This window comes from Alosa alosa, chromosome 20, assembly GCF_017589495.1.
Source record: "Alosa alosa isolate M-15738 ecotype Scorff River chromosome 20, AALO_Geno_1.1, whole genome shotgun sequence".
NCBI classification, from domain to species: Eukaryota; Metazoa; Chordata; class Actinopteri; order Clupeiformes; family Clupeidae; genus Alosa; species Alosa alosa.
This window is the reverse complement of record NC_063208.1, coordinates 16737000-16761504: the sequence shown is the minus strand read 5'-3', so window position 1 is coordinate 16761504 and position 24505 is coordinate 16737000. Positions and strand designations below refer to the sequence as shown.

Sequence of the window (24505 nt, the reverse complement as noted above, 5' to 3'; positions counted from 1 at the left end):
TCACCAATCAGAATTTCTGTGCCCCTCACACACTATATGCACACCCAACAACCAGAAGTGCCACAGTCAAGGGGGATGAAATTAATATGAAAGTCAGAAAGGTGACAAAAAATAACTGTGCACGATTATTTATATATTTAACAATTGGGTAATTGCGTTGGTTCATATTGCGATAATTGTGCAGCCCCAATACTCATTTGTCTCATTCACAGTATTGCAGAGGTGACTTTGTTAACTACATGGCATATTGCATTCCGACTTATGAACATCATTGCATTACATTTCCATTACAATAACACAACTGAGGTTGGAGAGCCCATTAGGTGACCTGTGCGAAATTGGGCTTTAACCCAGACATGCACATATAATGTGGCAATGAATACATTCTGAAATATATAAGCCTTTTCACTATACCAAAAAATAGTAGAATACCAATACCTGGTTAAACTTCTAACACATCTCTTGTTTTTATACCCTACTTATGTTATGCAAGTACATGGAGAAGTTCTTATATTTACAGATGCTACTGAAGACCTTATAAAAGTAAATATTTTCATTGATTGTTAACATATTAGAATATGGATGGTTTAACCGATAGTTTAACTGATAAGGAACAAGCACACAGACCCATGCAATTTCAAACATCTTGCATAACCAGCAAGATTTCATTTAATGGTTTTGTAAACCCCACAGAGTGAGCAAACGCAGCGGAAATCAATTTTTGAAAGTAACGAAGTGGACGAGTAACAGAGAGAAACAAAACTTTTTTTTTCCTTTTACTCTCCACAAAGTTTTACAAAAAAAAAGTCAATAATCCAGTACAACGCCATTGCAATCCACAGAAATACTTTTCCAAGGTAGGCCATAAAACACACAACATGGTCAACGCTAAGGAAATGGCCGGGTGGACTTGGGAGTGAGAGAGGTACAGTAAAGATAGACGCAGCACTTTCACAAACTTCATCCCACTGGAGATAAAAAAAAAAGAAATACAAAAACAAAACTGAAAGCAGACAAGCTGCTCCTCTTTGTAACATGATGCAATCACTGAAAGAACATAACTCCAAATGAAGAAGAGGGGTGGGGAAGGGGGGGTGTAACCAAAGGCTCACCCTTTCCTTTCCATTCTTACAATCACAGAAGGAAAACCAAATACGCTCCAGTGCTTTCGCCAACGTATTATCTTACATTATTATCATCATAGTCATCGTTTTAAATAAATATGCATGGAGGAATACGAAACAAAAAACATGAACGCAGAAACAAACACCCATTAACTTGGCACTTTTTTGACTAAAAAAGAAATCAAAACAAACGATTCAAATCAAAACATTCAGCAGAAAAAAAGTTATTTTACATTGTCGTAAACAAATCAATGGCGGCCAGCAGGCCTGATGAGGGGTGGGGTCCTTGCAGGGGGCATTTGGCAGGTTGGACTTAACACAACCCCCTACTCCCACTAAACCTACCACATCCACCTCTTCCCTTACACCATGACGGGGTCACTGAGGAGCTAAGCAGAAATAACACAACTGGGTCAGGTGTGTATGAGTTGGAGTGTGTGTGTGTGTGTGTGTGTGTGTGTGGGGGGGGGGGGGTGGGGTAGGGTAGATAAGAAGGGACTTTATAAGGATTTTGGGAGTCTGTAAAGAAGTGTCAGACAAGTATCTTGCAGTGTGTGTATATGTACTGTATGTGTGTATTCGAAGAGATCTCAAGGCACTGTGTAGTATGACAACTGGCAAATATCAGTTACCTAGACATCATATTCAATGTGTGTTTTTTTCTCTCTCTTTTTTTCACTGTTGTTATTTTGCATTGCTTAAAGAATCTATTTCCTATGTAATTTTGGTCCAACAATAAAATATCTTGCAATTAATTCAAAGAGATCAACATTCCCCAAATGTTTTTGCAGCATAAAGTTAATGAGTACACCATGCCACAGTCCGGCCCTTCTGAATGAACTCTTCTCTTGAGAAACCAGACGAGTTTCAGAATACAAAACAAATCTTGGGCTGGTCTCAGAGACCAAGTGTTAGTTTTAGAGTATCCATGTAACAAAGAAACACACATGGCCAAGTGTGTTTTTTTTTTTTTTTTTTTTTTAAAAACAAAAAAGTTCCAATGATGAAATGTATTTTCTAGGAGGAAACGTACATTGCTATGGTCATAACTGGACTGAAATGTGCTTTTTCCAAAACAATCACAACATTTCAGGAAAAAAGTGGACAAATGAATTCACAAACTGTTTCCTTTCAAAGGATATGACATAAAGCATAATTTGTCAGCTTTGTTTGTTCCATTTTTCTGTTACATTCATTGAAAACTTAAGAGATGGTAACATTTACATAAAAGTAAATGCACTGCCACCATTTTTGACATATAAAAAAGTAACCAGTGGCAAAACGATTTTCTGTCTTAACTCTAGAACGTCTTTCTAAAGACCCATGAAAACACGTGGGTGCTAAAACAAACAGCTTTTTTGACGGCTTCTGAGAAGACATTTAATGTGTATAAAAATGAGGGAACAAAAATGGGCAGTCTTGGTTAATGATATCCCTTACTCTCCTTATTCCTCATTCTCTAGCCAATGAGCAAACGAGTTACACTACAAAAAGGCTCAACTGGGGGGGAAAAAACAACAAACAAACAAAAAAAACAAAAAAACACACGCACACTCATGTGCACACATACACACACACACAAAACAACAGAACGCATCCCACAAAACCCAGTGGAAAACATACAAACATAAAATCTTTTCATGGTTATAACCAAACTGAAAAAAATAAAATAAAAAAAAAACATGGGGAAAAACAAAAATGGAGGCAGGGAATGAAAGGTGAGCTGGAGTGATGGATGGATGGATGGATGGTTTGCTGGAGGGAGGGAGTGGAGAGGAGGCCAGAGTTCACTTTTTGAGGGGCTGGTAGACGGAGGCGTTGGGGTCCAGGCTGGAGGGACTGGTGTCCATGAACTTGGAGGAGTAGTGGGGCGCCACAGGGCTCATGCTGTTGGCCTCGCTGGTGTAGGAGATGCTGGGCATGACGGCCATCACCTCTGCAATCTTCTGCTTCAGCTCCTTGATCTCCTGCTCCTTCTGCATAATCTGACCTGCAGGCAAGAAGGGTAATGTGTGAGAAAGAACATAAGAAAGAAAGAACTGCAAAGATAGAAAGGAAGATGGCAACTGGCTGGTGAGTAGTGAGACACACTGATAATAATTATGTTATTTGACTCAACAACAAAAACACCCATAACTACCATAAATAATGCAGTGGATAAAAAGGTCTAAAGATGTCTGGGTGTGTGGGTGTTGTGTGTATGCGGGCATGCTTTTCCTTCAACTTTGCTACCCCTTCATGCCATTAGCTTATAAAGCAGATCTGGTTTGACAGCATTACACCTATACCCCAGTCATAACCCAGCAAAGCCACCTGTACTGAATAGAGACAAAAGATCTAAAAGGGGCCACATTTTGAGAGAAATAACACAAGATGATGTCACACCAAGATGATTGCTCTTTGCATAGTGACACACTGCAGCAGAACTGGTTAGGTTGGCTCGCAAAAGACACCTGTCTCATTCATTATTACATGACTTGCCTTTTGGTGTGGCCCAGGGGAGCTGCCTTGGTCCCCTGCTATTTTCTCTATATATGCTCCCATTGGGAAACGTCATAAGTCAGCATAATGTAAACTTCCACAGCTACGCAGATGATACCCAATTGTATCTTTCTGTGGAGCCAACTAACCCAGATGGCCTTTGCTCCCTCACTGCATGCCTAACCTCCATTAATCAGTGGATGAGCAAAAACTTTTTGAAACTAAATGATGACAAAACAGAGGTACTTCTGGTTGGACCAAAACTAAAGCGAGATATTATTCTTAGTAATCTGGGGAACTTGGCACACCAGGTCAAACCAAAAGTAACAAGCCTCGGTGTCATCTTAGATGCAGAGTTAAGTTTTAAGCCCCATATCAGTAAAGTTACTCAGACAGCCTATTTCCACTTGAGAAACATTGCCAAAGTGCGGCCCTTTTTAACTCAACAAGATGCAGAAAAACTAATTCACGCCTTTATCACTAGCAGGTTAGACTACTGCAATGCACTTTTCACTGGTCTTCCCAAAAAACATCTAAAGAAATTGGCACTCATACAGAACTCTGCGGCTAGACTTTTAACTAAGACTAAGAAGAGAGAACACATCACCCCTGTGTTGGCTGAACTGCACTGGCTCCCTATTTCCTATAGAATTGATTTTAAGGTTATGTTAATTACTTACAAAGCTCTGAATGGCATAGCACCTTCATATATCTCTGAGCTTTTAATATCTTATCAACCACAAAGGAAACTTAGATCATCCAATTCTAATCTTTTAATCGTACCCAAAGTGCTCCACAAACAAAGTGGAGAAGCTGCGTTTATCCATTATGCCCCAAACTATGGAACACCCTGCCTCTGTACATCAAGCAGGCGAAGTTCAGTAAATATTTTAAAAAAAGATCTGAAAACATACCTGTACAGGAAAGCTTTTAGTTAACTCATCTTATCCTGTAGACTACATTTTCAGATTATTCTACATCTGCTACTATTGGAGGGCGCAGCCAGGTTTCTTCCTGGAATATGGGAGTTTTTCCTTGCCACAGTTGCCATATGGCGTGCTTGTGGGGGGTAAGAGGGTTAAGGCTGCCAGTCTTATGACGTCATTTTCTATATTTTTGATATGTTACTGAGTATAACATAAACAGCAAAGAAAAGTGATTGATAATGACTGACTGACTATTATTGTGTTACATGCTTCAAATGTAAAGCACTTTGAGCTGCATTCTGTGTATGAAAGGTGCTATACAAATAAAGCTTTATTATTATTATTTATTATTATTAGTTAGCTCTGTGTTTGACCTTAGGCTGGACCAGTACAGATATCTGAACAATCTAGACATATCTATCTAACAGATGAGAATCATAATAATAGCACATAACAGGCATTCCTAACAGGGGCAAAGCTGTACAACAGGCTTGTCATCATGTCATTGCCACTGCCATGAGATAAAAAGTTTCTGTCTAATAATTCTGTCCATTTTAATCAGTCACACAAAATGCTTGGCTACCATTTTGCATTTCCATGAGAACAAAAAAAAAAGATTGCACAGATCTTTTTTTTTTTCAGAAGCAGCCCAAATCACAGGCCGATTCCTCAGAACACCTTCATTTGACTAGAAAATTACAGGTTTGAATAAAAGTGATTGGCTACCCACGTCTAATAATAAAGAGCATGATTGAGCAAGTGTGCCATGAGGTGTGTGTGTGTGTGTGTGTGTGTGTGTGTGTGTGTGTGTGTGTGTGTGTGTCAGGAAGTGCAGGCAGCTAGAGTGGGCCTAGTTGCTTAGTTAGAATTTGGCCTGAGGTAAAATCCATTTCATGACCTAAGTTGTAGACCTCTGTCACCATTTAATGGTTATTACATCTAATGAAGGATCAGTTTTCATTTAATTTAGCTATACCGGATATTGCTATTCTGATTAAAACATTAAGATTGATACTTCAGGCTAAATGTTTTAACATGGTTAATACGGATATAGATCAAAGCAGTTTTAACCTGCATATTCCAGGTGTTATGTGAGGGGTTTAGAACCAGACTAATCAAGAGAGACAGAGAGAGAGAGAGACAGACAGAGACAGAGACAGAGACAGAGAGAGAGACAGAGAGAGAGAGAGAGAGAGAGAGAGAGAGAGAGAGAGAGAGAGAGGGGCACAAATAGAAAGATGGAGAGAAAGAAAGAAAAAAGGGGGGATATGTTTGCCAACCTTGTGCGATCTCCAGCTGCCTCTTGGCGTCGCCCAGAGCGGAGAAGAGGTCCAGCTTGATCCTGGTCTCTGCGCTCAGGCTGTTCTCCAGGTGCTGGGTCTTATCCTGCATGGCCGACAGGGCCGACATCAGCACCTCCGTCTCCTTCTCGTTCTCCTTATATTTACGCAGCTCCTGCCAAAGTGACAAACAAGAGCACAAAGAGAAGATGGTCAGTGCAGTCCACTACATGATCTCTAATAGTGTGTAGAAGTTGCTGTCAACATTGTTCTAATCTAATGGCATTGTGATGAAAATGTAAATTGTGCAAACATTCTAACTCATGTTGTTCAAAGGCTGATTAAATTGGCTAATAGACCTAATGAGCATGTGAGGGGTTGACTGCTTTAATGTCAGTGACTGACTGCATAATTGGTTTAATATTTTGGCATTTTCATCTGTGTAATGATTCATTTATCCCCATAGCTGCAATGAGCCAAGCACACCTTGGGGCTGTGCCAATCTGATGCAGAGGGTGGCGCCAGGAAGAGTGGGTATTTGACAGCTTTGTACAAAGCACAGAATCAGATGCTGTTTGCTATCAACTGACTGTCATTGAAACGCGATGGCACAAATGATTACTTTTTTGGATGACAATGACAGCTGGTAGCGTAGACATACTGATAGCTTCAATGACTCATATTTATGTGGAGACAGTAGCCCTACGTGGCCGATGAGCCAGGCAGTCGTCTCTTCGGTAGAAAAACGGCTCTGGTAGACTTCATATGTGACCTGACGGCATTCACAATTCGCATTTATTGTCTTTTTACAGACGTGGTAATAAGCCTCTTGGCTGTTGCCAACTAGCCTAAGCCAGTCTTTGAATCTCGAGTCCTCTAACCAAATGTCCGAAAAAATAAAATTTCCCATGACATCGTCAATGGTAGCGAACTTTTGGCAACAAGTTTAGGCAGTAAGCCAGCCGTATCCAGTTTGAGCATAGAGTTTGAGGGGGCGCTAAAAGTTTTTACCGTGAACGCACACAGACATATCGCTCAGGTCCTACTCGCACATATAATTAATATTATATAAATAAATTCACGCGAAATTTTAGGAGATAGGCCTGCACTTAACACAAATGGAAAACATCATAGTTAGTGGTTCGAAAATGTAATACCTCATCAGATGATGTTTATTACTTTTTATTACTTTTAAATGGCCTTAAATTTGGCTAATTTCATTTACTACCTTTTAATACTTTTTACAACCCCGCGGACACCCTGAACGTGTACACAAAAATGTCAGGCAACAAGGCGATCACCACAAACGTTTTGCAGCTGTTTGCCAAATTTGAACACACTTCTGGTGTGGCTCAACACGCAACTAATCTCTCTTAATAGTTAAATACCCCTCATCCCTCTTTCCTTTGTGTTCTTTTGTACGACAGACCCGACTGGCAAGTCTCTAAACCTGTCGTCATCACCTTGAGGGTCATCGTCTGCTCAAACAAGCCAGCTACTGACTGAGCCCCAGTGTCAGGAGGACATCATAGCACAATCAGCGACACTGTGAATGTCTGAATGTGGGCGTTCTTATTTGGCTCATCAGAGAGAGAGAGAGGAGCCATGTTGAGTAGAGGCTGACCTGTGCCTTGACCTCCAGCTCTCGGATCTGTTCCTCCTTCAGCTTCATGTCCTGCGTGAGCTTCTTGCACTCCGACTCCAGCTCACGGATACGGCCGCGCAGTGAGTCTGTACACTCCCCTCTGCAAGTAAGCATACGTACGCACACACACGGTAAAACAGGGATATTGAATCTCAGTGTGCCTATTTATAAAGGGTTTTCATTAAACTGTGTGTTTATGTTTAACAAACAAATTATTATACACATACTGCACTACGCTGTGTGTAGCAAAGACAAAGACAAGACATGTCTCTATATGTTGGTATGAATGTGTGTGTGTGTGTGTGTGTGTGTGTGTGTGTGTGTGTGTATGTACTGTATGTGTGTGTGTATCTGTGTTTCTCATACACAAACGTCTACATATTGCAAACAAATCTAGCACCTGTTCCTGATCATGTAGGCCAGAGGCAAATACATGAGCCACAACCCTTTCACTAGTGATCGGTGAATGGAAGTGTTGATGCAGATGCATGCCCCAGGCACACCTGTTGCTTAGCATACAAATTGGGGCAGCCGTGGCCCACTGGTTAGCACTCTGGACTTGTAACCGGAGGGTTGCCGGTTCGAGCCCCGACCAGTGGGCCGTGGCTGAAGTGCCCTTGAGCAAGGCACCTAACCCCTCACTGCTCCCCGAGCGCCGCCGTTGAAGCAGGCAGCTCACTGCACCTGGATTAGTGTGTGCTTCACCTCACTTTGTGTTCACTGTGTGCTGTTTGTGTTTCACTAATTCACTGATTGGGTTAAATGCAGAGACCAAATTTCCCCTCACGGGATCAAAAAAGTGTACTTAAATCAACCTGGCAACGTATAGGTTTTTGCATGCGTCTCCATGTTATGGTTATGGTTATGGATTTAGCAGACGCCTTTGTCCAATGTCACCCCTAAGTACATACACATGGAATATGAGTATGTCTGAGTGACTGACGGTTTGTAGACACAGCTCAGACAAAAGCATCTCATATATATATATATGTGTACAGGGCTATATGTCTGTTTGCTTGAAGCTTATGCTTCATTGGTAGGCATGTACTAGTTTTGAGGGCACAAATACATATCCTGTCTGTGATGTTTGAAGGTATTATTTCATATAGAAAAGTAGTTTTTTTTTGTCTTTTACACACACACACACACACACACACACACACACCTGTGCACACTGTAGAAAGTTTTATATGTGTACTCTGTGTGTGTGGACAGACCTAGAGGCTGCGGCCAGAGCGACCGCGCGTGCCGCTGTGGCTTCCTCCATCTTCTTCCTCTTCTTCTCGTCGGCAAGCTGCTTTTCGGCAGCGGCACGGGCCTCCTGCTCGGCCTTCAGGCGCTTCTCCAGCTGCACGATGGTCTGCTTGTCCTTCTGCTTGGCCTGCACTGCGTTGTGGAGCCTGGTGGGACAGAAACAGTTTTAACAGTAGGAAAGACACACAGGCACAGACACACAGGGTGCTTCCCTATGTCTCACATCAAATAACCAGGCTACACTGGGAGTGCAACTGAAGTGTTCCTTTTGCGGAGCGTAAAAAAATGTTTTATATTTTTTAAGTTTTTGAATGTGCGCAGCGCTCGCGTCTGGTGTAGTCAGTTCCATTGAATACAGTGGAAGCTAATTTTTACAGCACATGCTCCGCAAACAGAACAGTTAAGGCTGTTTTATGCTTCTGCGTCGACTCTACTTTACGATCTATGCTGTGGCATTGCCAGCGATGCTGGCATGAACCTTTCAAGTTCTGCATCTCCTGTGTCTGTGTCGCTCACCACCACAACAGTAGTCAGAATGGTGAACTCCATAGATTGGTGAAATAGTGATTTGTTTAGTCTTTTCTTGCTGAGATTTTGTAAAAGTTATAGACACCGCATATTCCAATGACCTAGTTATTGTAACCAGAAAATAAGTGAGTTTATTTGCAAAGCTTAGGTTAGTAGCATGTTGCTACTCCTCACAGTAGGCTGCTTGAAGCAGCCGACTCAACACAGAGGGGGAGATGACCGATCACATTCCTTGTGGTCTGCGTCGCCACACACCATAAAACTGAGTGAGTGATGCACAGAGCATCAAACTGGGATTAAAAGTATGCACGCACGCACGCACACACACACACACACACACAGACACACACACACACACGATGGAGGGTAAATAAATTAGCACATCTGTCACAACCAGGTTGGTCTTGCAAACGTGGGCTGCTGGTGTTTCCAAGGCTTAAAGGGGGAAATCCGGTGTAAAACGGGTTTTACATAAGTTAAGTGTGACCATAAGATCATAGACGAGGACGAGGACTGACAACACGAGATTGTCGTTCAATCTAAATTCAAAATGGCGTCGCCCGGAAAATATGCAGAAGAGTTACTCCAGGTAGTGCGTGTATAAACTGTCTTCTAAATAAACTTTCAGCACACCACACTTACAATGTTGCCAATGCCTCATTTTAAAGGTTAAGAACCTAATTACACTGTTGGCGAAGTTTGGAGCTCTTGTTAGCCTTGTAGATGGGCTAAAGAAGCGATTTATGTGCAGTAGAACCGGTGCCCTGTTTGCTAGCGTTATTAGCGCTATGGGAGAATCTGTAAAAAATGGCTAACTTCGGAATAATTTGGGTCTGGATAAGGTCACCCCTCGTCCATGACTCTCTTATGGTCATACTTAACATATGTAAAACCCATTTAACACCGGATTTCCCCCTTTAAAGCAAGAACAAAAGGAGGGAATGGGTTAGCTTTCTAACCTTTAGGCTTTTTTGGGGGGAAAAAATGAAAAATGCTTATTACCACAACAAACACACCTGTTAATTCCACTGTTTCATTATTACACAATGTTAAAGAATGGCACAAGGGATCAGTGTAAATGTCATAAGGGTGTGTGTTGAAGACTTCAGAATCAGGCCAGAATCTAATCTTAATCTGTGTTCAGAACAAACACACAACAATTTACTGTAGCCCCGAGTCCACATGTGTGCAGTCATATGACTCACACGTCTGACACACTGAACCGCCACAAATCCCAGAGAGGCATGCTGTAATGTGTAATGTGTTGTGACGACCCGATTTAACCCATCAGCACTAGTGTGTTGGTGTGGCATATGGTGCCTCCATTTCGAGGAAGAACAGGGTGTATTGTTGTGGTGAGACGGTGTGGTGTATGCTGTCCGGCACTGCTTGGGGGGTCTCACCGGTTCTGCAGCAGCTCGTTCTCCTGGCGCAGCTGGCCCAGCTCAGAGCGCATGCTCCGCTCGGCACTGCTCAGCGAGCTGATCTGGCTGCGCAGGTCCTGCTCCAGCTGCCGGCTCGCCTGCAGGTCCGCCTTCAGCTTCTTGATGTCCTGCTCCAGCCTGGGAGAAGAGACACAGACGGATGTGAGGGTGAGATAAAAAGGGCAGTCATCACAGATGGTGGGCGAAGGAATTCGAGAGACAGGGAGAGTGAAGAAATATGAAAGGTGAGGTAGACCATTGACAACGCAAGGGATTGACAAGAGGGTGTATGTCAGTAATTCGTATGTAAGTCAATGTTCAATAAAAAAAGAGAAAGATAGACAGAAAGGCAGAGAGTGAGAGGGAGAGAGGGGTGGTAGGCAATCTTTTCTATTAAAAAAATAAATAAAAAATTCAAAAGCCAAACATCATACTGTTACTGAAGATTCAACAGTATTCTTCTTTGTTTTTGTTTTTTTCAACAGTATTCAATGTGAACTTGCTTTGCTCAGAGGTGAAGGCAGAGAATCCTAAAAAGCTGTGACAGGTGTCCAAAGACACTTGGTGTGAAAAGGGGCTCTTACCGCACGAGTGCATCCGGCTTACTCAGCTGGTTGTTGGGGATGCAGTTCTCCATTGTGTCCTTGTGCGCAGCTGGGCTCTTCCCGCCCGAACACTTCTGCTTCTTCTCGTTCTTATTGGACGAGGAGGAGCCCGAGGATGACGAGGGCACGCTGCCATTGGTGGAGCTGTGGCTGCGCGGCGACGAGCTCCCACCCCCTGTGGCGTTTTTATAGTTCTTATTGGACGAGGAGGAGGAGGAGGAAGAGGAAGTTGAGGAGTTGTTGTTGTTGTTGCTCGGGGGAGGGCCCCCGGCATCTTCTCGGACGAGCAGGTTCTCGGCGCTGTCGCCCAGCTCGTTATTGAGTCTCTTGCTGCTCAGGTGGTTCTCCATGTACTCCAGTTCCTGGAGCTTGGAGTCCACTGTGTGCAGGATGTTGTTGTTGATGCCTATGCTGTGCTGTTGCTGATGTTGTTTTTTGGCCTCGCGGTCTTTGCCGCCACCACCACCACCACCGTCTTTGCTGCCTTTCTCCCGGTATTCCAGCTCGGGCAGCGTGGCAGGCAGCTTCTTGGAGGCGGGCGCGCCGTTCTGAGACACTGCTGTGGAGTCGCCGTCTGACGTGCCCTTGGTCACTGCTGCTATGGAGGTAGATATATGAGAGAGAGAGAGAGAGAGAGGTCAGTGAGCCTCAGTAAAAAAAAAAACACAACACAAACAAAATATTAACAAATATTGACAAGAACATTCATAAACTAAATGTGGATTTTCATTGTCCTCTGTTGACCGAGGCAGTTATAATAGCCATACCAGTAATGCTGACAGCTATTTCTACATCTATTCTTCTGGCAAATAAGTACAGCAAAGAATGCTTACATAGGCCCAACAGGGAAGGCTAAGAAGGGGACAACTCACAAATAAGTGGACAGCTCAAAGTGGCAAGGGAGACTCATAGGAGAACATGTGTCATGGTGATAGTGTAGAGGACTTGATAGCAGGGAGATGCAGAACATCACCCAGGGAGACACCATGTAAACTCACTGCCCCACCCCGAACTTAGCTCATACCGTTCTGCTGCCTCTGTCGAGTCTTAAAGATAGAGGATACTCCCCCATTTACCTGTAGTAGCCTAGCAACTCTACTGACAATGACAATATCACAGACACCAGAGGAAATGTCATGTCTGGTCTATCTCTTAGGTACGAGATGATTTAATTGTTGAAGAACGAACAGACTGATGGGGAGTGGCAGTGCATATTGGCAGTGAGTAAAAAGATAAACAAGGGAGTGACTAAGTAAGGGATAATGTATAGACTTATTTTCACAGTAATGACCGGCATTCTATACATTATCCCGCTTATTATACGGCTACTTGCCAAAACGAAATAATAAACTCCCCACGATATGACTTTAGCCTACATAACCTAGCCTATTTGTTACCGTTCATCGTGGCATTTGCTGAGAAACAAATAGTTAAGCAAACAACACACGCTGCTGAACTTGAATCAAACATTCTTTAGAACACAGCTGATCAACCGTCTGCTTTCACGTTTGAATGAAGTTCCAGTCCTTGCGTAGTGATATGAAAGACATTAATCAGAAGCACAAAACCCGTTGCCATTGACAGCGGTGATTAAATGCTTTGCCGGTGATTTATGTAGATTTAACATAGGCCCGAACGTTGGGAAGGCCCATTCATGTGAATGGAACTATCTGCAGCACTCTGAAGAGCCGTGTAATAAGCACTAGTGAATGAGCAAGGTGTAAGTAATTGAGTGTATGACCATGTACTATAGAGGGAGGGACAGACAAATGTGAATGAGTGATGGTGCGTGAGAATTAGGGCTGGGATAAATTATTATTTTTTAAACGATTAATCTAGCGATTATTTTTTCGATGCATCGATTAATCTAACGATTCATTTTTTTCAGTCCGATTCGATTTCGATTCGATTGTCGATTATCTCCCCATTAATTCACTAATAGCAACTTATGTTTATTTACATATCTGAATGAAAAAACATGAATTAAAACATGAATTATTTAACATTGCAATATACGTTCATTGCTTTTAAGATTACAAAATAAAAGACTATACAAGTGCAAAGTAAAGCATTCTTAGTCAGAGGTAGCATTCAATAAAGTTCAGTAGTGTATGCCTAATTGAGTGCCTGTCATTTTAAGAGGTTCGTGTGGGAATCCTATTAACATTAACACAGTTAAAAGGCTGCTGATGTGTGGATGCAATTCATAAGTAGTTAGTTCAATAACAGTTCGTACTTCTCCTTTGGACAAGCACTTTTGAGTCTTGGAAAACACTTTTCAATTTACATCGGGATTTTGCAAACATTCAGAGTCAATAAAATGAGCCCTGCATGAATAACGAATACAAGCAGCTGCAAGTAAGCATGCTAAACTTGACATCCAAACAGTATTCTAACGTTAGCTTTGAGATACTGCTTGATTGCATACTGTAACTTAACTTAGTACATTGAGGAGACTAAACTAAGACCTTAGCAGAGTTTACTTTAACTTTAATGCAGCAGTTTTGAACAAATTTGCACAGCATGGTCACGATGCTAAGCGGATTTAATACCAATTTAGCCCACTGTGCTCTATGCAGTGCTTCTATGTGGCAACAACAATCCTTCAACAATCGTGAATATTTTGTTAAATGCACATGCAGAGGAGGAGCAGCGGGCTCGTTACGAGAGAGAACGGGCGGGGCGAGGAAAGGCTGTGTGAGTAAAAAGTGCAGCTCAATGAAATGATTTTATTTTATCTTTAATTTAAATAGTAGGCCTACAACATAGAACATCAACGTGTGGTGGCCGGTTTTGATTTCGTGGTGCCCAGCCACAGATTAGTCAACGTAAGATTAAAAATATTTAGCAGCACACGTTATGCTTGACGAATCGACGCTCATATTTTGCGTCGACGTATTCTTTGCGTCGATGTCATCGATTAGGTCGACGCGTTGTCTCAGCCCTAGTGAGAATGTCTGATATGGAGTCAAAATAGGGTCATTAATATTGAGAGGTTGTGTAAAGATGTTCACATGTGTAATAAAGTTTTGCAGCTGTGCAAAAGGAGTTCTGAATGTGCAAAGACATTTCGTACCTGTAGAAATATTTTGTACATGTGTGAAAAAAAATATGTACCTGTAGAAATAGTATGTACTTGTGTGAAAGAAATGTGTATCTATCTGTAGAAATGTTTTGTACATATGTGGGGGAGGGATCGCGGATCTGTAAAAATATTTTGTACACTTGTGGAAAAAAATATGTACCTGCACAAATACTTTGTACATGTGTGAATCTCCCTCTGCGGCCTTCTGCGATGCTTTCCTGCGCAACACTGAAAGTACGAGCTTGTGAAACTATTTTGCAATGCTTACGGACTTTTGACCCTAATTTTACTGCCTTTCTGAAGAGCCAATCAACACATTGCTTTCTGCCAACCAATCAGCGTTTCCCACCGACCACCCAGATTTTGGTGCTAAACAGATTGGCTTCATATGAAAGAGTACTCAGAGCCCGTCTATTCAGAAAGGCAGTAAAATTAGGGTCAAAAGTCCGTATACATTGCAAATCAGTTTCACAAGCTCATACTTTCAATGTTGCGCAGGAAATCATCGCGTAGGAGATTCACACACGTACAAAGTATTTGTGCAGGTACATATTTTTTACACACGTGTACAAAATATTTTTACAGATACACATTTTTCACACATGTACAAAACATTTCTACAGGTACGAAATGTCTTTGCACATACAGAACTTCTTTTCCACAGCTGCAAAACTTTATTACACATGTGAACATCTTTACACAAGCTCTCAATATTAAAGACCCTATTTTGACTCCATAGTCTGAGAGTGTGTGTGTGTGTGTGAGAGAGAGAGAGAATAAGAAGTCTGAGTGTGTGAGTGTGAGTGAGAGAGAATAAGAAGTCTGAGTGTGTGAGTGTGTGTGTGTGTGTGTGTGTGTGTGTGTGTGTGTGTGTCTGACCTTCCTCGGCCTCCCTCTCCTGCCTCTGGAGCATCTGTTGCTCTGGTGGCAGGGCCTGCTGAAGCAGCTGCATGTAGAACTCGTTCTCCTTCTGCACCTCCTTCTGCTTGCGCAAGCGCATCTTGTAGCTGACATAGCTCTTGAAGCCAAAGCCCAGCGTCACCACCGGGTAGCCGATGCTGGGTTTCCCAGGGAGCAGAGGATCACAGGTCAGTAGGGAATTGTACAAATGAAGTCCATGCAGAAGTAATATTCAGGTTTATCCAATTATTTTGAAAACAATCTCCTTGCAAATTTAATTGTGGAGCATTCTGCTGTGCCATATCATATTATATATAGTAATATTGTGATCATTCTGTTATATTGTAATATTGTTTAATTTTGCACAACTGAAACTGAACTGAAACTATTAAAAAGTATTACCGCATGATGTGTTTTTTGTATAACCATATCTACATTACTTGATATGATATATGATGTAATAGTCGTATCATATAATATATTGCCATCTTTCCTCAGCATATCGAGATCAGAGTTTTTTTTTAGCCCTATCAAGCTCTAGTGGGTTTTTTTTTTAACTATAAAACATGCTACAGGCAGCCAGGCCATTCATTTTATTATACAAAATTTTAAGCAAGATAATTCAATAAAATTGCATGAGTAGAATGCAGACCTCTGCAAAAAAGACTTTCCCAATATTAAAGTATTTCATCACTTCCTATGAGGACACAAAAAATACTGTGGACATTTCAAATAAAAAGTCCCTTTTGGATCTTATGTGGTGTCTCACTTAAGGAATCATTCGATCAAGTCAACATCTAATCATCACCTAATCTTCATTGTTATGTTCTCAATACACAATTTTGAATTTCCCTTGGGATCAATAAAGTATCTATCTATCTACTTCTTCTATCTATCACTTTCTTTCTTACTTAGGTCAAACAGAACTACCCAAGCCTTTTATTGGCCTGACTTTGCACTAGTATTTTATTGACTGTCTATGCACAATTTCAACCAAATTTTGCTGCTCTTATTTTTTCATTATTATATGTGCCCTCTTATTTACTTATTTTTTTGTTTACTTGAATGTTATGTTTGTCTGTGGACCTAAATTGGTAAAATATGTCTAGTCTTCACCGTGGGATAGTGAGAAACGTAATTTCGATCTCTTTGTATGTCTGGAACATGTGAAGAAATTGACAATAAAGCTGACTTTGACTTTGACTTTGGATCTATCTATCTATCTATCTATCTATCTATCTATCTATCTATCTATCTATCTACAACCTATACCCTTTGCAATGGGTAAAGTCCACGGCTAGAAAGCAGCACTGCAAAAACACTGGGGCAATTTACGAGAAATATTTTAGGAAGTACTTTGTGACTGATAGCTGGGTTTCACCACAACACACAAACACACACACGCTGAAACAAGTAGTGGTTCCGCTCAAGCAATTATAGCACAACGCTTACGATCACGCGGTTATCAAATATATTGCACTCTAGTGCAAGGTTGTAAATGTTAGTGAAAGTGGTGTTTACCAGTGGGCAGCGAAGGGACGGCAGAGGTCAACATGGAAGTTTTTCAAGTCTTTGAACCGGATGGCTGCTTCGATGTAGACAAAAAGTATCCACAGGGATACAGTTGGCAGACACACGCCTCTTTCTGTGATGGCAGGGGAAGAGAAAGAGAGGGAAAGAGAAAGAGAGTGATGCTGCATGCATATCTTATTAAGGACCTAACCACACTTTTCCCTCATCAACACATGTCATTTGACAATCTGATGGCATCATCATAAAGAGGGTAAGTGAACATTTGAACAGCTTTATATCCTTAGCATTCAGAGCATCCCGAACTGCCTTGCTTGAAAAACACCCCAGCTGTTGGTTAAAGCGCTCTTTTGAAGCAACACATTCTTCCACTACATGTTTCTCCTTGGCCTATAATAAAGGCTCCAAAACCTTGTCGTTAGCGGAGGAAGAGGAATAAAAAAAGGTCACGGGACTTGGGTCGTGTTCAGACTCGCTCTGGGTGGCGTAGCAGCGGTGGTGACAATCGTGGCGTTGGAACACCTGGGCCCCGGTCTCCTCGATCTACTCATCATTCTCAGCAAACCATTGCACGACTCCCTTCTTGGGATATTGTAAAGTCACTCTTCACCAAGAGAAGAGGGAAGATTGATCTATTATGACAGAATTGTGTTTTCAGTACCAGTTCCGCTATCCATTAAAGAGAAGAGAATTCAATTATTCTCATTTTAAGCTGCCTATAAATGAGAGTGCGATCAAAAATTTAGATGGAAGAAGTGATCGAGTGCAAGTGCAAGTGATGAAATGGAGAGAGAGAGAGAGAGAGAGAGAGAGAGAGAGAGAGAGAGAGAGATGGTCTTTGCTAAACTGAATTGCAAGTTGATGCTTTTAAGTTTGCACACCAACAAATTACTGAGCACCTGGCGTGTCCCACACTATGAAGTACACCACTATGCCGTTGTGGATCATTTTGACAAAGAATTTGTAAGTCACCCCATTTTATTAATGATTGGTACTGATGACTCTGCTTTCACAGCTCTGCTGCTTCTATGGGCCTGGGTGAAGTTGAGCCTGTAGTGGGTTAATGGGCTCAGCTCATGGGTGTGCAGTAAGGTAACCGACAGACGATCGGTCAACCCCGGTTTGATTTCCATCAGTCAACTTCCACTTTTTACTGTAGCTCACCTGTGTGCCATACATACTGCACCCAGACATATGTGCTGGCAGCAAAGAAGAGCCACTGTACTGGGATGAAGAGGAGGCATATGATGTCTGAAGTAAATGCAACGCATACGAAAAACACAGAGAAAGCCTGCAGGACACAAGAGAATAGAGACAGGGAAAGAGATGAGGGAAAAATAGAGTCATGAGATCAGCAGATCATAAACAACTCTAAGAGTTTTCTAAACCACAGAATTATTTCAGCATCCGTGTTAATCATCAACACAGTCTGATGGCTATTCACTTGTTAAGTTCATGCACTGACTGTAAAGGAAACGATTCAGTGAGAAAGTTTGATTTGTTGTTGTGTGGAGAAAAATCGGGCTGTACAAGCAACATTTACACATGCACATCAACTCCTGTGGGCTTGGTTGATTGACTTTAGGCCTAATTGTTTGATCTGTTGAGTTAAAGTTCTGCACAAGACTGCAAAAGGGGCAGCAATACAGTTAATCTGTCTGATCACTTACCAGTCCCTGGTACCTGAAAGAGTCATACACACTCCTTATGAAGAGCCAAAAGGGCCACAGGTACTCAAACCTGAATTCCAGAACAAAATCAGCCAAAAGCACCAGAGCCCACACCACCAAGAATTTCAGGTAAAGGAAGGTACTGTGGAGAGAAGAATTAAAAACAAAGATAATGAGCGAGTGAATGAATGTATCTACATGGGAAAGAAAGACAGAGACAAAAATAAAGGTTTGTTCTGTACATCTGGAGGTAATGATAAAAAGATCACAAACACAAACATGTCATGATAAAATCTTTGTTTCCTCCTACCCCTAGATTCTGCCAACTGTCAAGGTAGTGGAAACATTGTTTCCCCTCTCTAGGTGCTATTCCCCTGCCTAACAGCTGTGTAAAATGTTGTAAGGCATTTAGGAAAGGGGAGAGATGTGTCCAAATAATAACATCTTAGCATCACTATGGTGCATACCCAATCTAGCAGGGCTAGGAATGTAGCAAAAATAATTTCCACCTAAACATTGGGGGAACCCTTCCAAAACGAGATATGCAGAAAAAGAACATCGATGTGACAGCTGGCAAAACTAAGCTCACCTGGCAATCATGTGGTTTCAGAGCAAATACACGAACTAGCTAACTACATTAGGCAATTTCGACCATGCAATGTTCACTACAGAACAGAGTTAATCGGGAGGCTCTTGAATGTAGGCTACCTCTTTCATGAATAAAGCAGTCATTCAGAAGAAACTGACCAACTGGTGTTTTAGTACCATTCTGTCAGCGTGTTCTATGATTAGCTTCGCTAGCTTGCTAACATTGGCATTACTGGCTGAGGCAAAAAGCCAACTTGAATGAAGGATAGGGCTACATGACAACCAGACAGCTATTCTTGCTCGAGACCTTTATGCGAGATGCATTCCACTTGTGATTAATAATAATCCATAACTGCACCGTCTACAGTATGATTTTCAGGCGTTTTTCTATTTCCATTTTTTTAATCACAGCGTGTACTCCACAAGGCCTAAAAATGACTAAACATGAGTCAAATAAGGCTAGCTATCAGGCTAACTAGCTCCCTTTGCTAGCTGCAGCAGCATCCTTGCCTGCTGGAAGCTGCATGTAACTGGCAAGATCTGAAAATTAAATAGCCATATGACTGCCAGGGCTCACAATGACGCCGCCATTGTTGTGTGATCGAGTCCCTAAAACCCCACACTTCGTACCTGCTATGAATACCCTCGGTGATTCGGTTCCGTTTTAACGGGCGACGGAGTTTGCTGCAGTCCGCATTGCGCCGCTTCATTCTCCCCCTTTTCGATTACACTTACTGTTTATAGTTGGTATATCCAATAAATGATTACGTTTGCTGGGTTGCACAAATGTGCATTGCTTTCCAAATGCACTGCTGATATTGTTTTTCTTGTACCAGAAACAAAGAAATAAATAAAAACATTCTATTGAAGGCCCTCCCTCTTTTTTATTTTAGACGTTTCGTGACGCTATTACGTTGGTTGCGTCAGATAAAACATACGTACAGGGAATCAAGATGGCTGCGCCCCGTCACAGATGTGTTTTTCTTTAAAATTGTGTCTATGAAGGTGCATGTGGGTATGTTCGTAATATTAAATGTTTATTGTAAAAAGGACTATACTATCTGAACTAGTTGCGCTGAGTCTCGTCTAACGCCTGTAAATGCCTGACAGTAGAGCCCAAATCGTTCAAAGTTTGTTCACATGCTGTTTACTCAGCCATGCTTATAGGGGACGTTAGCTAACATTAGCCTACTATTCTTGCTGATTATACGTTATCTTGTGGTACGAATTATTCTAAAAAAAATCTCTACACATGCAAACATTGTAGTCGAAGTCGTGTACAGTCTTGCTGCTTGCCTGTCATTATAAAGTTGAAAGTAGCATAACCTGACGAGCCCCTAACTTCACGTCAACTGAATGGTTCTTTTAGTTCTTAAAAACTAACGTATAATGAAACGTTGCCATTCTTGAAACTACATAATACATTAAACTACAAATACATGTTTGAAACTTGCAGCATCAATGAATGTGTTCTTTTTTGTAACTTTGCAGGAATCAGTTAAATAAAACAAGTCACGATGCTGAATCTTAGCAATGAGGTGGTAAAGATGAGGAGTGAGGTAAAGAAGGTGAAGGTCTTCATCATTCGCAAGCTCACCCGTCAGATGAATATGCTCAAAAAGAAGAAGGGCAAAGAGGAGGAAATGCAGAGGAATCAGAGGCGGGCAGCAAGACTGTTGGAGGAGATCCATGAAATGAAAGTTATAGCACCAGACACAGTCACTAAGACCGCCTTGCAGACAGACATCAACTTTGAGAAGGTGTGTCAGAATCCACAGGCCAGCATCACAGATCGCGCTGTGGCCCGCATTGCCACTCATCCTCAGTTCAGCCAAAAGATCCAGAGCATCAAGGACCGAATCAATGCCTTTAAAGATGAGAGGACCAGCACATCATCAAAGGGAGAGAAAAAGAGTAAACCAGATATAACTGAAAAAGAGACCGAGAGACCTGTGGCCAGTGAAGATGTTCAGGCCACAGCTGGTGAGGTGGAGAAGATATTGACAGAGAAACTGGATGACAATGACAATCCTCCAAGTGAAGGCTGTGTTACTAGTACTGATGAGACAACTGCTTCTCAAACCAGTCAGACAATGTCAGACAATGAAGCAGCCACGGTAAAACAGGTAATTACTACACCTTACATGTTCATGCAGTAGATGAAATTGAATTGTATAAAATGCTTGTTTGATTTGGGTTATAAATGATAAAAGACCAAACTACTATCTGAACTGCTGTCCTGAACCACATAATACAAACCCAGCAGTCAACAGGTTTTAAACAACTAATCAGGTTTACAGCAATATAATAACATCTATTTAGTAATTGTAAGTCAGCCCTTTACACAGTGTCATTTACACATATGCATTGTAAGGGAACAACATTTATTACAGTGCAACAAAGAATGCAAATGATTTTGTGGTCATACATAATATTAAGGTCATTCGATATCGGTTCAAGCAGGCGTGAAATCATGGTCTCAGATTTTTGTTCATTTTTTTGTTCAAACAGTCCTCTTATTTCATTGCTGAGATATGCTTTTGCTATGATTGATAGACACATCCTAGAAAACTGCAGCGAATGTCAGTTATATTCTTCTCCTGTCTCAATGACCCCATATTTATACCTAAAAATGTGCACACACCGAGGCAGTATCATGTGTAGATTTCTAATACCACACCCCCAATCTTCCTCTGTTCTGTGTGTGTGTTCTTTTGCCCATCTTAATCTTTTCTTTTTATTGGCCCATCTTAGATATGGCTTTTTCTTTACAACTCTGTCTATAGGTCAGTATCCTAAAGTCACCTCTTCTGCTTTCGTCGGCATTTGTGTTTTGTGGGTACTATTTAACAAAGCTGTCAGTTAAGGACCTGTGAGGCATGTGTCTCTTAAACTAGACACTCTGATCCATCTGTCATCTTGCTCCATTGTGAACTGGGGCCTCTCACTCCTCAGTTTCTTTGACATGGAATAGCCTTCATTTCTCAGGAAAAGAATTGATTGACGCTTGTCAGAAGGATAATTCTTTGTTTATGCCCACTTTGGGCTTTTAATCAAACCCAAAATAGTTGACGTTGCTGATATTCAACTCCTCTAAAGAGGGCCAGTTTCATTGTTGTTTACAGCTCTAACATAATTGCAAAAGAGTTGTCTAATGATCAGTTAAGTCAGTAAACTCATGTTAGCAAACAGAATGTGCCATCGGAACATAAAGATGAATGACAATGGGTGATAAATGGCCTCTTTACACTTATGCAGATATTGCATTAAATATCAGCTATTACCTTCTACAAGAGGCATGTACAACGTTAATGATGTCTACACTGTATTGATCAAAAACAAGAACATTTCTAATTGACTTGAAACTTTTGAACGGCAGTGTACACACACAAACAATCACAACTGGACCGTTATATACTACTTTGATGCAAACATGGGTGTGTGTGTACACCCCCACCCCCAATGTTTACCATTTAAACTCTGTGATGAACTATCAAACAGTATGATGTATTTGATACAAATAGACACTTATCCAGCTACTCTGATCTCTCTGCACAGACATCAACAGAAAGTGAGAAGGTGCCTGTGGAGGTTGTGAAGATGAGGAAGGAGGTGAAGAAGATAAGAGTGCTCATCATTAGCAAGCTCACAAACCAGACAGAAGTCCTCAAGAGGAAGACAGGTGAGCCATCCGAGTTGGAGGAAAACAAGCAGAAGATCAGCAGACTTCTCAAAGAAATTCAGGTGCTTCGAAGCGTCAAACCAGACCATGTGACCATGGCTGCCTTGCAGGAGAATGCAAACCTGGAGAAAGTGCGTGAGGACCCTGATGCTAGCCCACTGGAACGATCCACTGCCCGTATCGCCACGCATCCTCGCTTTGTTAAGAGGCTGCAAGCAGTCAAAGAGGCCATTGAGGAGGAGAAGCGAAAAGCTGCAGAAGCTGAGGAAAAGAAGAAAAGACGCCTTGAGCAGGCCTCTGTACAGAGAGAGAACAGCGAAAACGAGGAGGAGGATGATGAGGACCAAGATGATGACGATGATGATGACGACGACGACGATGACGACGATGATGATGATGATGATGATGGAGAGGAGGGTGATGAGACAGAAGAGGATGATGAGACAGGTGATAGTGAAGCAGAGGATGAGGAAGAGGAAATACTACATAAGAGACACATTACTAGTAAATCTCAGGTAGCTGAAGTGGTCCAGATAGTTGCAGATGAAGACATTTCAATTAAAGCAACTTCTGCCCCAGTAAAGAAACCTGTAGAAGGAAAACCTGAAGGACATTCTGTGACCGTTGTGGATCAGGAAAGCACATCAAACATTTCTTCCATTGTAGACAGCAGTTTCAAACCTGATGAAAATACAACGCCCTTGAATAAAAGCCATACTGTCTCTCCTGTTCCAAAAAATAAACCGGTTTCTAAATCTGTATGCAAGAGACCAATAAATAAAAATAAAGAGGAAGTAAAAGCAGCAGAGGATGCTGACAGTGAAAGTGATTTGGAATTGTCAGATGGTGAGGAAAAGCCATACTTTGATGACAGCACAGAGGAGCGTTTTCACAAGCAGTCATCTATGTCAGAGGAGAGTGATGACGACGACTTCTTTATTGGCAAGGTCAGCAAATTTAAGAAGAAAAAGAATCTGGCAACTGGTGAGGAAAAAACAAAAGATGTAAGGAAAAGTGCCGACCAGGACACTGAGCAAGACCACAAACAAGAGGAAAAGGAAACCACATTCAAGAGAGACTTCAAACACTCTAAATTTGAATCCGTCTTCTGCAATGCCCTTTCAAAGGGTAGAGGTGCCAGAGATAGATTTGGTGCCAAACCACCACCACGGTTTCAGAAGCCAACGAGACAGCCAGAGGGAGACTCAGAAGCTCCTTGGGAGAGGAAGCAAAACCAGAACTCTGCACCAAACAGGAAACCAGGGTCGTCCTTCCAGAATCAGAAGAGCGATTTCAGTAGTAATTGGGGACATAAGGAAAAGGATTCCTTTGGAGCCAGAAGAGGCAGGCAACCAAATGACAGTTGGCAGAGCCAGAATAGGAGCCAGAGGCCACCACCAGGGAAGACCTTTAACTCTTCCAGACAAGCTCCAGAGGCACTGCATCCTTCTTGGGAGGCCAGCAGAAAGAGGAAGGAGCAGATGAGTCAAATCACAGCGTTTCAAGGGAAAAAGATCAAGTTTGATGATTAACTTGTTGTGATGTAGGAGATCATTTTTATATCAGATTAATTAACAATATGTTGGAGACTGTTTTCTGAGCATTGTAACATTTGTGGTCAAAACAAGTAGTATAATTTTACATTTGTGTTGTGCTTCTGAATGTTGGAATTTGTTTTATGTTGCTTAATTTCATGTTTCATAACGTTGTCATTAAACATGTGTCCTTGTAGCTGTGAGTTGATTTGAATGCCTTTAAAATTCTTGTACAATGAGTTTATATA

At 41.7% G+C, this 24505-nt stretch overlaps 2 protein-coding genes across 5 annotated transcripts; one reads left to right on the top strand and one right to left on the bottom strand.

The window, feature by feature from the left end:
* Nucleotides 1-632: 632 nt before the first annotated feature.
* maco1a (macoilin 1a) lies at nucleotides 633-19920 on the bottom strand. Of its 3 annotated transcripts, none has more exons than XM_048229030.1 (11): nucleotides 19671-19920; nucleotides 18453-18594; nucleotides 17947-18073; nucleotides 16774-16897; nucleotides 15232-15410; nucleotides 11247-11865; nucleotides 10642-10800; nucleotides 8674-8856; nucleotides 7436-7556; nucleotides 5812-5986; nucleotides 633-3114 (listed from the first exon to the last, which is right to left on the bottom strand). In XM_048229030.1, the coding sequence occupies exons 1-11, from the start codon at nucleotides 19748-19750 to the stop codon at nucleotides 2912-2914; spliced, it is 2112 nt and encodes a 703-aa protein (XP_048084987.1). In that variant the 5' UTR covers nucleotides 19751-19920; the 3' UTR covers nucleotides 633-2911. The 3 variants fall into 3 exon arrangements, with proteins under 3 accessions (XP_048084987.1, XP_048084988.1, XP_048084989.1); XM_048229031.1 differs by having other exon boundaries at nucleotides 11247-11862; XM_048229032.1 differs by lacking the exons at nucleotides 17947-18073; nucleotides 19671-19920 and having other exon boundaries at nucleotides 16774-17414; nucleotides 18453-18518.
* Nucleotides 19921-19981: 61 nt separating this feature from the next.
* On the top strand, nucleotides 19982-24453 carry srfbp1 (serum response factor binding protein 1). 2 transcript variants are annotated; one of them, XM_048229029.1, is made up of 3 exons: nucleotides 19982-20055; nucleotides 20532-21166; nucleotides 22599-24453. In XM_048229029.1, the coding sequence occupies exons 2-3, from the start codon at nucleotides 20558-20560 to the stop codon at nucleotides 24252-24254; spliced, it is 2265 nt and encodes a 754-aa protein (XP_048084986.1). In that variant the 5' UTR covers nucleotides 19982-20055; nucleotides 20532-20557; the 3' UTR covers nucleotides 24255-24453. The 2 variants fall into 2 exon arrangements, with proteins under 2 accessions (XP_048084986.1, XP_048084985.1); XM_048229028.1 differs by having other exon boundaries at nucleotides 20012-20051.
* Nucleotides 24454-24505: the final 52 nt, after the last annotated feature.

Bases quoted from the DNA above. Each gene is read 5' to 3' on its own strand.
- maco1a (XM_048229030.1), bottom strand. From the start codon at position 19,750: ATGAAGCGGCGCAATGCGGACTGCAGCAAACTCCGTCGCCCGTTAAAA. The intron at 18,595-19,670 runs GTACGAAGTGTG...TTCTCTCCACAG, and splicing joins ACCGAGGGTATTCATAGCAG to TACCTTCCTTTACCTGAAAT. The intron at 15,411-16,773 runs GTAAACACCACT...TGGGAAACCCAG, and splicing joins CGTCCCTTCGCTGCCCACTG to CATCGGCTACCCGGTGGTGA.
- srfbp1 (XM_048229029.1), top strand. From the start codon at position 20,558: ATGCTGAATCTTAGCAATGAGGTGGTAAAGATGAGGAGTGAGGTAAAG. The intron at 21,167-22,598 runs GTAATTACTACA...CTCTCTGCACAG, and splicing joins AAGCAGCCACGGTAAAACAG to ACATCAACAGAAAGTGAGAA.